Below are 13,081 nucleotides of genomic sequence, written 5' to 3'. Positions count from 1 at the left end.
CATAAGCCTAGGCACACATCTATTTTATCTGTTTAAAGGTTTATGGACATGCTGTATGTACATGTTAAGATACTTTATTAAAGGAATGACGACTTGTTGTGTTCTAAGTGTTCTCACCTTTTTTGCCTTCTAAGAATGTCATTTAACACAGAGTTAAACTTTTGTTTTTATATGGTTTCCTCCATTGATAAATGTACTGTATTATGATTGTAAAAAAAAAACAAAAAAATCTAGTAATAAATGTTTCAAGTGCGTGAATTTTGTCTACACTTTGGCTGAATTTCATTGGATCTAATTTGCATTTCGCCATTCATCATTTGCAGGGGGGCAATTTACATCCTTTGGGTAAATCTCCAAGCGTTGAGTCACCGAAAGTGACTAATGTCTCGGTGCCCACCTATTAACATATGCAGGCGGCTCTGAAGTTGCACTAAAAAGGAGCCGCCGAGTTTCTCTGCTCTTTCGCACATTCATGCTTGTGTTCACACTTGCGTAATTTGAATTTTGTGGAGTATTACCGCAAGCGAGAGGGGAACCATCGTGACCAGCGTGGCAAAAAATAACACTCATGAGCTCGCTGAAATGAGCAACTATGAGAAATTTACATTAAACGTTAACTGAGCAGAAGGGGGGGAATTAAAAAAAAATTTTAATCTGTACATTTCACTCGTTTTTCATCATTGAAAAAAACACTAATCTTCACCTCAGATGGCTTCTTCAAATTAATACACATGCATACAGCTGAAAGAAAGCTAAGGTATTAATACAAGAAGTACAATTCCTTACAAAACCCTTGAAAAAATACCAAAAATATACTTGTTTTCCTAGATGTATAAAACAGTCTTCAATAAAAAATGCATTGTCTAACAAACCGATCATCCCACATATTGTAATCTATCAGTATGTTTCCTTATTCTCACAAATAAATCAAATTAAACATGTTTGCTGGTGGTTGATACTACACCGGACAATATTGGACAGGTGTCACACAAGACTGCGCAGGCTTACTGTTCAAAATAGAACATAAGGTAATGCTTTCACTTTGTCCTGTTTGGAAATGTCAACAACTGACATCACCATTGTTTTCACTGGTGCGAGTCTTTGTGGTAACCTCAGCATAGGTGTATAGACCTTTACCTTGTACAGACACGGTGCCTTGTGTTAATTCCAGTTTCACCAAACCCCTTACCCATGTAGGGAGGGGAGGAACAGGAAATTACACAATGTTGACTGTGCACTTTCAAGTTACAGTTAGGTGTCAACACACTACAGTGCTGCGAGGGAAATCCCTGCGTCAGCCAGTCTATAAAACACTTAAGGATGTCCGAGTTCAGCCAGACACAATCAGAGAACCTGAATCAACAGACTTTACCAAGATGCCGCTCATCAAGCTCTGTGAGTACAGCGTGACTGAACAGTGTTTTACACTTGCAAAACTATTTTATTATTATTATTATTATTATTATTTTTATTTTTAAACTAGCTGCAAATTTACTGTTGGAAGTATCTTTTTCTCTTATGACAGACATCGCTCCTGCACTGCTGCTCCTGGCGCTCACCTGTGATGTGTGGCAGGTCGGTCAGACTCGTCCAGTGAAGAGCCAAGGACAGATGTCGGACACCTGTGTCGCTGACGCACGGGCGCTTCTAAAGAACATCACTGACACTCTCTTGGAGGTAGGCCTACAGAACTACATGAGCTCGAAATCGTTCGCTGTCGCCTAGAGCGACGTCTCAGAGTTCACGATTTGTTGTAAAAATCCTCTTTCGGTGTAACAGAACAAGCTCTTCAGTGGAATCAACTGCACGAAGCATAACATGGAGCTGTACACGACCGACACGCCACTTGTGTGCACGCCACAGGTACATAAGGGTGTATTATGAGATACAGAACCATAGTGTTGAAACTATTCAACAGCACCGCTAACGAGATGCATCCTTATCTTTATTTCCCCACATACACTGAACATCTGATGGGTCTCTGATCACTTACAAAACTGTATTTGTCCCTCAGGAATCGACATGCGCTGGAACCACTCAGCCTAGACCCCAGTTCAATCGGGTAGGTCGTGCTCTGTGACACATGTATTACTTGTAGAAACCATTTCCACTGTTTAGTTTGTCTTCATTTTCCAAATCTGAGCCGTTTGACACATTCACTACGACGTTCTTCATCTTGGCTTTGCTTGAACGTTTCTGTGCTGCCTTCCCATCCAGGAGTCCTGTTTGAAAAACATCAAAAATGACCTGAGCTACTACTACAGATTTCTCGCAGCTCATCCGGACAGACCAACCGTGAACCACCTCCGAGATCTCATGGAGGTAAGTTACTGCACACAGCACCGTACGTGTTCACGTGTCTTAAAATGAACTCTTGCTCTTTGAATAAAACCACTCTACTACAGGTTGTGTGATCTGCTTTAGACGTGACGTACTTGCACTGCCAATATTTGCTCCATTTTTCACATACATTAATTGTTACTGAAAAATATAACCTTTTACTTTCAACAGAACTGCTTCGAGTGGTCTCCGCCAACGGACTTGGAGGAGGTAAGCGATATATATATTATAGACAGTCCTTAATAAATGTTTTCTTGTAAAACATTTCAATAATAATATTGTTATATAAGATTGTTAGGGAAACAGTTACAAATTAGATTTGCTTGTGTTTTTTCAAGGTCCGTGCAAGCACCTACAATGAAAGACTGCTCCTCTGCAAAAAGCTGAAGGGCTTCCAGGTCCGCACCATAACAATCAACCGAGCCATTGGATACATGGCCTCCGAGGGAACACTCGAATTGAATCATCGCTGAGCTCCAACACAAGAATATTCAGTAGAAAGCTATACAAAACCACTTCACATACAAATTACATGAACTACAGTAACAGTCAAATCATCTAGTGACAGAAAACACTTCAAAATCTACTTTATAATTTTTTCTAATGATACATATTTATTGGGTTTATATGACCATATAATTTATATTTAAACATCCAGTGGATGAATACTTTTTTTTATATAAAGTGTGTTACCTAACTATTTATTTATTTGTTTTAATTGCGGACTATTTATTTTCAACTATTTATTGTGATGTGTTTTATCTGATTCTAAGAATCATCTAATAAATGTTTGTCTTGCATAATACCTGCTGTTTTATCATTTATTTGTTCACTTTGGTTTAAAAAAAGAAAAAAGATAGACTGCGGTGAGATTTCAGTAAATTTGCTTTTATAAAAGAGCGAACAGCAACAATTAAACATAATGTGTGATTTACAGGAAAACTGAATTTTCTTTGCCGGTCTACTATTCCTATAGAGAATGTTATTTCCACCATAATGGGATTTTGCCATAATACTATACGACACACATGACTGTTTTTCTCACTCTGCCCTGCAAGCTGGGTGCGAGGGAAATGTTTAACACAAACAAAATGCAGCGTAGTGTTTGCTCACTCATCATTTGGAAACTCCGGTGTTAATATAATAATCCGCTTACCATCACAAAGGCAATAATTGGCCGTTTTGATATTTAGAAGGATGTGAAAGTCAGTCAGAAGTCATAGCCTGGCTCATGGTTTGGTTTTAAGCTAATATTTGTAATAGGCTTTTAGATATACAGCAAGATTATAATCAATCAATCAGCAAACAGCCACTCTGTTGAACTTGTAGTGGATTGTTTACAACTAGCAAAGAATTTACAGTGGAATATCCAGATAATGATTGCTTAGTCATGCAGCTGAGGACTCTGGGAGTGCAATGAATTGCACGTTTCAATTGGTCTGAGGCACTGACATGCAACATGAGACACATGAGAATGTAAATACATGACATTACATGACATTACAGCATTCAGGGGTCTGATGCTCGGTGTGCAGCTCTTGATTTTCCACCATATTCACCAGTGTGTTTTTTAACAGTAAAGAGAAAAAAAAAATACAAGGTGTACATGACACCAGTCTGTGTTCTGAAACCAGGACAACAGGTTTACCTGCCATGTCATGGGGATGATGTCTCGAAAGTGCAGGTAAGCTGCCCTGGTTACTCATTACATTATACTGAAAGTGAAATACAGCTTTTTGTTTCACTTTGTCTGCCTTCCGTGTTCAAGGGAACTGGCACTATTGACATTTGTGGCAGCTGAGGTTGAGAAAGACCTTTGGAGTTCTGGCCACAGAACAACAGGTTCTCATCACTTTAAAATAGAGATGGGAGAGAAAGAATGAGCAGGGAATCTCAAAACATGTGATAATGCATTTTTGAAAAAGCAGGGCACATATCCCACCACACAATTGATGTCTTATTATCTATACTTATGTCATGTTTTATTAATGGTCCTTTAGACATTTAACGGGCCCAGGAAAATATGCAAAACACTCTTGCTCTTACTCTTTGGCACCCTCTGAGCTTATTGACTCGTGATTTTACTTTTCTAAACATACACTTATCTCGTAATGTGTTTAAAATGTCATCTCAGTGTAATGATTAAACACTGTAGCACCTACAGTTTTAACTGTGCGGCTCCTTAGCTTAAGATAAATATAAAAGCAAAGACACATTTCAAAACTGAAGATAAATTATTAACAAACCAACTCTGTTTATTTGACCCCGCTTGCTCCACCCTGTTCGCTCAAATTCATCTAAAGTTTAAACCATGTGGATAGAAACGCAGCAGCACGTTGAAGTTCTGCAGTAGTGGTGCCACCTGGTGGGGAATCAAGCTCATGGCATGTTTTTATGTATTTTTTTTTTTTTGCTCAGCCAAAAGACTATACTGACAAAATATGTCAAGTTATTATATGATCTAAATTAATATTTATTGAGGAATAATGATTAATTGACTAAAAAGCGCATTTTCGACACATGAGTATGAATGTATGAGCACACACGTTGCGTAACGAGCCAAACTTTACGCACCGGTGTGTTGGAGGGCTTCCAATCACTTACAGCTGTGGTGGTATTTCCAGCCGCTCCCCAGACCTCATCACTCCTTCCCAAACCTGGCTAAGAATGGACCGCGGCCTGCAACGAATCCTCCCTTGGTGGTTAATGGTCTTCTGCTCCGTTCCCACGCTCACAGAGAGCCGGTTAGTGTACAACCGAGGCCAAGCCATTAACTCACGTTACGAGCCGCTCACGAATTATTATGACCTCACGCAGCCGGCCGTAAAACTACAACAGCAGCAGGAGCAGCAGCAGCAAAGCGCAGAGCTCAGTGTGCGGCCTCGACCTATCGTGGTCAAGTGTCACCCGGATTCGATGGAGGTTGTGGTGCAGGCTGACATGTTGGACGCGGGCCTGAGGGTGGACGGAAGACATCTGCGGCTGGGCCTCAGTCCTGTGAGTGAAGGGAGTGAATGCCGAGCAGTCCCTTCAGGAGAGGAGGAATTCACCATCCAGGGCCGCCTGGTGGATTGTGGAGCCAAACTTTCAGTAAGCACTGTGTCACGTGTAGTCACTGAATGTTCAAACTTGTACAGACGACGTTATCAAAAACTATGTTTCAGTCGTCAAGAGAGAAGATTATCTATTCCAATATCCTGGTCTACTCTCCTGAACCTTCGTCTGATGGTTTACTTAGACTGGATGGAGCAGTTATTCCAGTTGAATGCCACTATGAAAGGCGAGTCCTGCACATTAACAGCTGTCTTTAACTCTTGTCGTTTTTCTACATTTGCATTAAGCCTCATTTCATATATCTTTTTCAGGAACTATTCTGTGGATAAGATTTCCCTGCATCCCACCTGGGTTCCTTTTATCTCCAGAGCCTCAGTAGATGGCCAGATAGACTTCAGTCTGCTACTCATGACCGGTATTAAAAGGCTAACATGAATGGCTCATCTTGTCATGTGATCATGTGCAGAAATTTTTGATTGTTGCTTCACACTGAAGATCAGACAGATCCATGTTTGAGGAATGCAGTGTGTTGACATGTCACCTCTTTGCAGATGATTGGCAGTTTGAGAGGGGCTCTTACACATACTTCCTGGGTGACCCCGTTCGTTTTGAAGTCTCTGCCATTATTGGCAACCACGTGCCCCTGCGAGTGTTTGCTGACCGCTGTGTGGCCACGGCGACTCCTGACCCAGAGGCGGCATTAAAATATGGCTTCATTGAGCGTCATGGGTGAGCTCCACAACCAGATCTTCCCTTCTGTGACAAAAAAAAAAACCAAAAACGGAATATGATATGTTTTTTGTCATTTCTTTCAACTAAAGAAATGTTCTTTGCTGCTGTAAAAGATGTCTTGCAGATGCTTACCTGACAAACTCCAGCTCACGGTTCCTACCAAGGGTCGAAGAACACGAGCTGAGATTACAGCTGGATGCCTTCAGGTTCTACCAAGAACCCAACAATCAGGTGGATTGTTTGCATTCTGCTGTTTTTTAAAAAAAAAATACAATTGGGTCTGTATATTTTTTTCACACTGCTGTTTCCAGACATATTCAAGTTATATTATTCACATCCAAAATGGAGAAAAGGTCTGGGAACAGGTGTACAATAATTTGTATACACAGTCCCCTACTTTCCCGGGCTCAAATGCAATTAGACAAACATTTTTAAATACTTTGATTATCCTTTTCAGGCGAGTCTAGAACCAAAAATCCTATTTTCTCCTCAGTGATGCTTTGCCAGACATTTGTTCTCAGTTGTTTGCTCGTGGGTCTTTCTGCCTTTTTAGTTTTCTCTTCGGCGACTGAAATGCTGCTCGATAGGGTTGAGATCAGGTGACGGACTCGGCCATGCAGAATGTTCCACTTCTCTACCTTCAAAAACTCCCGGGGTGCTTTCACAGAATATTTTGGGTCATTATACATCTGTACTGAGAAGCGCGGTCAGTCATCTATGCTGCATTTGAATGTTGAATGTGAGCGGATGGTATATCCCTGCGCTTGTCAGAATACATATGGCTGCTTCTATCTTCTGTCACATCATCGATAAACACTGGTGACCCACACAGTAAGCCTGTGCATACTTGTGCATCACACAGCCATCACTAATTTTTCAAATGATGCTCCATGCTTAAGATCATGAGCCAAGCCTACTCCATACTTTATTTTTCCTGTTTTTGGGGTATAATATTTGTGAAAATCATAAATGGTTCGCATTTTAAGCTGAGCTCTCTGTATATAGTATATTGTAGACTTGGATAGTTATGCCTCCCTCCTGGAGACTGTTCTTACTGTTGTGATGGGGTTTCTCTTTACCATGGGAAGGATCCCGAGATTGTCCCCTACCGTTGTCTTCTGTGGGCGTCCGATAGATTGGTTTTGCATTTGCAGCCTAAGGGTGGACTGTTTTGAGAGCCCCTTTCCATGAATGTCGTACATACACAACAACAGTTTCCATATGTAAATACTAGACCATTTTACCTGCTTAACTGACGAAGAAATAATGAATGAACAACACACTTTTCTATAAAACGGCATTGCTATGGGGTGGGGGTGCCTGGTCTGGTCTAAGTAACAGTCACACTGATACCAGGCCCAAAAGTTTCCCAGCAGAACACTGTATTGTCACAAGGTGGTCAATGTTATTCACTTCTTCTTTCAGTGGTTTTAATGTTGTGGCACATCTGAAACAAGAGTAGGCTTGTGTTTAACACCAATGTATTTCTCCCACAGGTCTATGTAACCTGCTACGTGAAAGCTGTTCCAGTCACGCTGACTGTCGGCTCTCAAAACCGGGCCTGCTCTTTAATTCAGAGCAGGTATTTCACTAATAATGAAGCACATTCAACAATGTCCCCAGTGTGCCTGTACTATCAGAACACGTCTATCTCCATTCAAACCTTCTAATTAAAGTACAATGCACCATTTTCCCAAAAGGGAGATGCATTAAATAAATGATTTCTAAATTATTTGTCACCTTGTCTAGATGGCAGTCGGTGGATGGGAGTGACCAGGTATGCAGAAGCTGTGATGTTTCCCATCCAGAAGAGGAGCCTACATCCACAGAACCTCCTAAAACTACTATGACCACCAACGCATGGCCCACCATGACCTTGCAGGAAAGTTCAGACAACAGACCCAAACATCAGCCTGCTAATTACATCCGTATCCATCCAGGAGCGCATCCGAGCCAGCGCAACAAACCTCAGCAGCCCCCTGCTAAATTAATGAAGAGAGGAACGGACTACAAAGCAGGTGAGTAGAGATACTGAATTAGTTAATGTTCCATTTTTGTATTTTGAAAAAAACAACAACTTTTATTTGAAGCTTTTGTGGAGCTGGAAGAGAGCTTTCACATTTAAAATGAGTGTCATGCGGGTTGTTTTACAGAGCAAACTGTGCAGCTGGGACCCCTCATTGTGCAGCCATCCAGTAAATTTGTCACAAAGCCAGCAGCTTCCAAAACGGTAATTTCACCACAGAACAACACCACCTGAGCCTCGGTATACTTGAGTGGAGAGCTGCAAGATGAACACAACAGACGAAGCCCAGTGAATGCAGAGATTAATCTCGTCATTCAAATGCCATGTTGCTTATATGGGGAAAAAAAAAAAGCTTGTAAACTTGGTCTACCATTGTCGAAGGAACAGTACTGCCTTTCCACTATATTTTGTTACAGTTCGTATGTATATTCTGTATGTAAATGACAAATTCTCTCTCCAATGTCTTTTACAACAATAACTTTGTTTTTTTTGTTCTTATTTGCTTCCGCTGTCAAATACAAAAACACAACAAAACCCAACATCCTGCAGTTCTTGGCTCGTGAACTTGATACGGCTTTTGCAAACAATTTAATTAGCATTGGGTTTTAAGCACTTACGCTCATTAGAGCTGCAACAGAAGTGGATGTCAAAGAGGATGCTTTTTCGTGTACTTTAACACAAACTCACACAACGCATCCATCCTTTTGACAGAGTCATCTAACCTAATGCCAATTGAGGAGAAATGCAGACATGCTATTAGGGAGCACTTCCTTCCATTACAACCCGCAACCCACTCATGTAGTCACATTATTGATTTCATTGTGAAAGTTAAATGATGCAACATAAAACGATGGCTTCGTGTGGCACAGCCAGTAAAATGATTAGTCACGGTTCTCGGGAGGTAATGGGATATTGGGAAAATTGCAACAGTTTGAGTTTTAGCAAAAAGTCCTTAACAGGTGTCGCACTTTGCAAGTATTGTGTCATATATATACTGATCAGCCTGTAATGGACCAAACCACAGCAGCCTTTTAAGGAATGACCTGACTTGACCCGTGACGATGCAATATTAATATTGCAAATGGAAACTCGCTGTGCTCTTGCCAGCAAGAACATTTAAGTTATTTAGGGTTTAGTTGTGTCAGCACCTCGGACAGCTCCCCTCATTGTTTTCCTCGGTGGGCGTGTTGAGCGCTGTCCGTGGTCCTGAAACGTATAAACCCCAGACTTTCTGGGCCCACTTGTTTTGCTGTCCTCTCCCACGTTCAGGATTAATCATGCCATTTCTCAGTTTTGCCGTCGAGACTTGTCGATTTCTTGGGCGCCTGTTTACTTCTGTGACAAATGTATGAAGGCACTGTAAGTCTGTGTTTAGGAGTATTGATATACCAGCTAAGTGCATAATAAATCAAGAGTGAAGAACACCTGGGAGTCGATGCCAAGCTGCATATTAGCATATTCATATGTTGCAGAGACTATAGATGTTCATTCAGCTGTGAGTATCCCCAGTTATTGAATTCTTATCATTTATTGTGTGAACATAGGCCGTGGTCTGAGAATAGTTTGCGCAGTTGTTTTTCTTTTTCCCAGTGTTTTTAAATCTCCTCTGGGCATGCGGTGCGTTAATGATGGCTCTGCGTCACTGTTTCAACCAAGATATCTTTCAGCGCCCCATGCCCACGTGAATCGTCTCGCCTGCATCCTGTTTTTCAAGTTTCATCACATCATTTCATCCAGCCGAAAACAACAGCGATGTTTTTCTACAGATGCCAAGTATTGCTAGTGTCGACAGTTTGCCTTCTAGTCAATACAGTTGTTTATGCCATCCCAAGATGCAGACAGGGCTCCTGCCCGGACGACCAGATCTGCTGCACGCAGGGAAACGCCACCGCTGTCGCCGACTGTTGCAAGGGGTCCGCGGACAAGACTTACTACAACATCGCCATGATCACCCGGAAACTTTCCGGGCTTCTTATCCTGCTGCTTCTATTTGCCGTGGGCTACTTTATCCAGAGAGCGCTGTGCTCCAAAACCAGGCAGCTCACCCCGCCGCAGAACGGACAGCCAACTGTTGCCACATCACAAGAACAGCTCCTGGAGAGCGCCACGCCGGACAGCTTTGAGGACCCGGAGCCCGCTCCTCATTTGCCCACATACGACGAATGCAGACGTCTGCCTACATATGAAGAGATAGTGCGGGACGGTGGCACGGGACGGCCGAAATCCGCTATGGGACAGCAGGCTAAATGAGAAGGACACGCTAAAGAGTGGATGTTTGCAATCATATTTTATATCTTTGGAGTTTGCATTTAAGAAAAGCAGACCGCACTAGATGTTGACACATTTTTCCCTACACGCTCTGCAAGATTTTGTGACAGATTTTATCGTCTCTCGTTCAAGTTTGGTTATTGGTTTCTGCCAAATGCGCCTGATATTTACGTCTACCATCAACCATCCAATGCATTATAAGTCAGTAAAACAAAATGGTATATATTAAAAGCTGGTGTTTCCAATTCCCTTTTTCTGGTGTTGATTAACTTTGCTTTGCCGTTTAGCACTTTGATCCATAAAGTTTAATAAAATACAACAAAAAACAAATCCATCTGTTACCAACTACACATTTATAGACTCTGTTACTTTATAAAAGCGCCACCCAAATGAGAACGGGTAGAGGTTCTAGACCAACATTTGCATATTTCACTGATATTAATGCTGTTATCAGTGGTGCTCCATTCCTCCAGGAACCCATGGTTTTATTGCACATGCCCATGACTGTGAGATAATAGGACTCTGATAACTGAAAGAAGACACTGTGTGTGTGTGTGTAGGTAAACCAGTTAATTATTAACAAATAAATATTAACAGTCATTTCAATGCACAGCAGTATAACGTGTATATCTGGAGTAATGCTCACAACATTATTGGATAAAATAAATTTAAGGATAGATCCATTCAAACACTATTTACATTTCACCAGTCACATTGCCAGTCGTTTGAAAGTTTCACATTTCTTATAAATAAATAAGAGTTAGAGTCTGGTGGTTCTAATGTGGTGCACTGTTCCCTTAATATTATCTTTAACCGGACCGTCCGAAGGGAATTTGACCATTTGGACCACATGTCTGAAGGCCTCTTCTACCCCAAACCCCGTCGTCGCGGAGCAAGGCTGGACGAACCAATCCCGGTCCGAGCAGGTCTTCTTCAGGTTGAACCTGTCCTTGAGTTCAGTGACGGTCAGCGCGTCGCCCACGTCCTGCTTGTTGGCGAGGAGGATCAGCGGCCGGCCTCGCAGCTGCTCACTCCTCAGCGTGTTCTCCAGCTCCCTCTGCGCCTCGTTCAGACGGTCCCTGTCGGAGCTGTCCACGACGAACACGACGGCCCCCGTGTTGTTGTGGAAGTCCTGCCAGTGCTGGCGCATCCTCCCCTGACCACCGACGTCCCACACGGTCAAGGCGATGCTCTTCCTGTTCTTCTTCGCCTCGATCATTTCCACGTTGAAACCGATGGTGGGGACTGTGCTGACACGCGTGTTGTGTTTCAGTTTGTAGAGGAGCGTCGATTTTCCAGCGTTGTCCAGACCCAGAAGAAGCACCTGCACCTCTGGTAGTTTGGATGCCCGCAGGCCCATGTCGACGCGGATAGAAAGAGACAGTGAGCTCAAGTGGGACAGTCACATCTTCCACACAGTTCCCTTTCATGCAGTGTTTGCTTAGTGCGTTGCCTGGAGTTAAATAGATAAGCCATTTGCTTACCGCTGGCTATGAACCACACGATAAGGCGCCACACCAGGGGACAAAGTTTGTACCTGAGCATATCTCTGAACCAGAGTGACACAATTTTATTGCCTCAGTGAAATCATTGATTCGTCCACGATTTATACCGTACGCTCCCTCGATATTGACCTACATTGTAAATTGTGGCTCTGAGTCACAAAACACACGGAAATAATTGTCAGGTATTTTTTTTACTGTTGTTTGCTGGAAAAAAAAAAAGAGAAAACCTGCTAATAAGAATGTGGGGGGTTTCTGTGATATTTGTAGCCTTGAATACAAAAAAATGAGATGACACCGTTTTTCTGACTCCATTTTGCTTTTTAATCAAAGACGAAGTTGTTGTCTGTGATGAACCACAAAAAAACGCCCTTTGCTTCAACTATTACATTTCAGGTGGGTGTTGCCACCATCCACCTTCTTCAATCTTGCTCGGTCCTTCTCGAAAACAAAAGTGGAGACTTGCCAGAGACATTCACTTCCAACCCTAAAAGTGGGTCAGCGCTTACCCTGAGTCCATCACGTTCAAACTACCATCATTATAATAAATAAAACATTCTTACAGTACTTAGGCATTGGTGTTACACATATATTAATACAATGGATTCTTAAAAAATGAAATAAAAGCGAAGGAAAAATAAATGAAGGTTAGTCAGCCAGTCAAGGGGGGCAGTTTTCCCCTTGTCGACCAAAGTGCACTGTGTTTACAGTTAACTTCCTCGTAGTACTGACTTAATCCAAGCTCCCATCTTTTATTTGATCTATTTCACAGAATTCTGAATCAATCAATAAATTAATCATTCTATGTTTCTTATTCAGACACAATCATTCTGGAAATAATAGGACGACGTTTCCAAAGAACACACGTTGTCTCAGTGCGCACGACTCTTCACTTCTTTTCACCATCTTCCTCCCAGTTTAAGACTTTATGAACTTGAATGTCTCAAACAGGAAAATGTAATAATGTCAGTGATCAGTCCGACGCCTCCTCCGGATCATTGAAATCCACCTCAACTTCACCAGTTGCCGTGTGGACGCGTCATGGAACGTTACCTCAGTGCAGGATCCCAAATCGGCGGCATCTGCTGCTCTGAAGGTGCCAAAGGCGGATGGCACAGAAGGCATCCAGTCACAAGACGTTGATCGGTTCCAGTGACTG

At 42.2% G+C, this 13,081-nt stretch overlaps 2 protein-coding genes across 2 annotated transcripts; one reads left to right on the top strand and one right to left on the bottom strand.

Moving 5' to 3' along the window:
- The first annotated feature begins 4,990 nt into the window (after positions 1 to 4,990).
- zp3b (zona pellucida glycoprotein 3b) lies at positions 4,991 to 9,572 on the top strand. Its single transcript, XM_084547309.1, has 8 exons — positions 4,991 to 5,430; positions 5,505 to 5,620; positions 5,706 to 5,809; positions 5,946 to 6,123; positions 6,240 to 6,357; positions 7,623 to 7,708; positions 7,876 to 8,144; positions 8,280 to 9,572. The coding sequence occupies exons 1-8, from the start codon at positions 5,008 to 5,010 to the stop codon at positions 8,384 to 8,386; spliced, it is 1,401 nt and encodes a 466-aa protein (XP_084403435.1). The 5' UTR covers positions 4,991 to 5,007; the 3' UTR covers positions 8,387 to 9,572.
- Positions 9,573 to 11,048: 1,476 nt separating this feature from the next.
- On the bottom strand, positions 11,049 to 11,780 carry arl14 (ADP-ribosylation factor-like 14; the record flags this gene model as incomplete). The annotated part of the gene is made up of 1 exon (XM_084547306.1): positions 11,049 to 11,780. One exon carries the CDS (start codon positions 11,778 to 11,780, stop codon positions 11,181 to 11,183), a length of 600 nt encoding a protein of 199 aa, XP_084403432.1. The 3' UTR covers positions 11,049 to 11,180.
- Positions 11,781 to 13,081: the final 1,301 nt, after the last annotated feature.

This window comes from Chelon labrosus (genome assembly GCF_963514085.1).
Source record: "Chelon labrosus genome assembly, chromosome: 6".
Classification (NCBI taxonomy): domain Eukaryota; kingdom Metazoa; phylum Chordata; class Actinopteri; order Mugiliformes; family Mugilidae; genus Chelon; species Chelon labrosus.
This window is presented reverse-complemented; position numbering and strand designations above follow the sequence as displayed.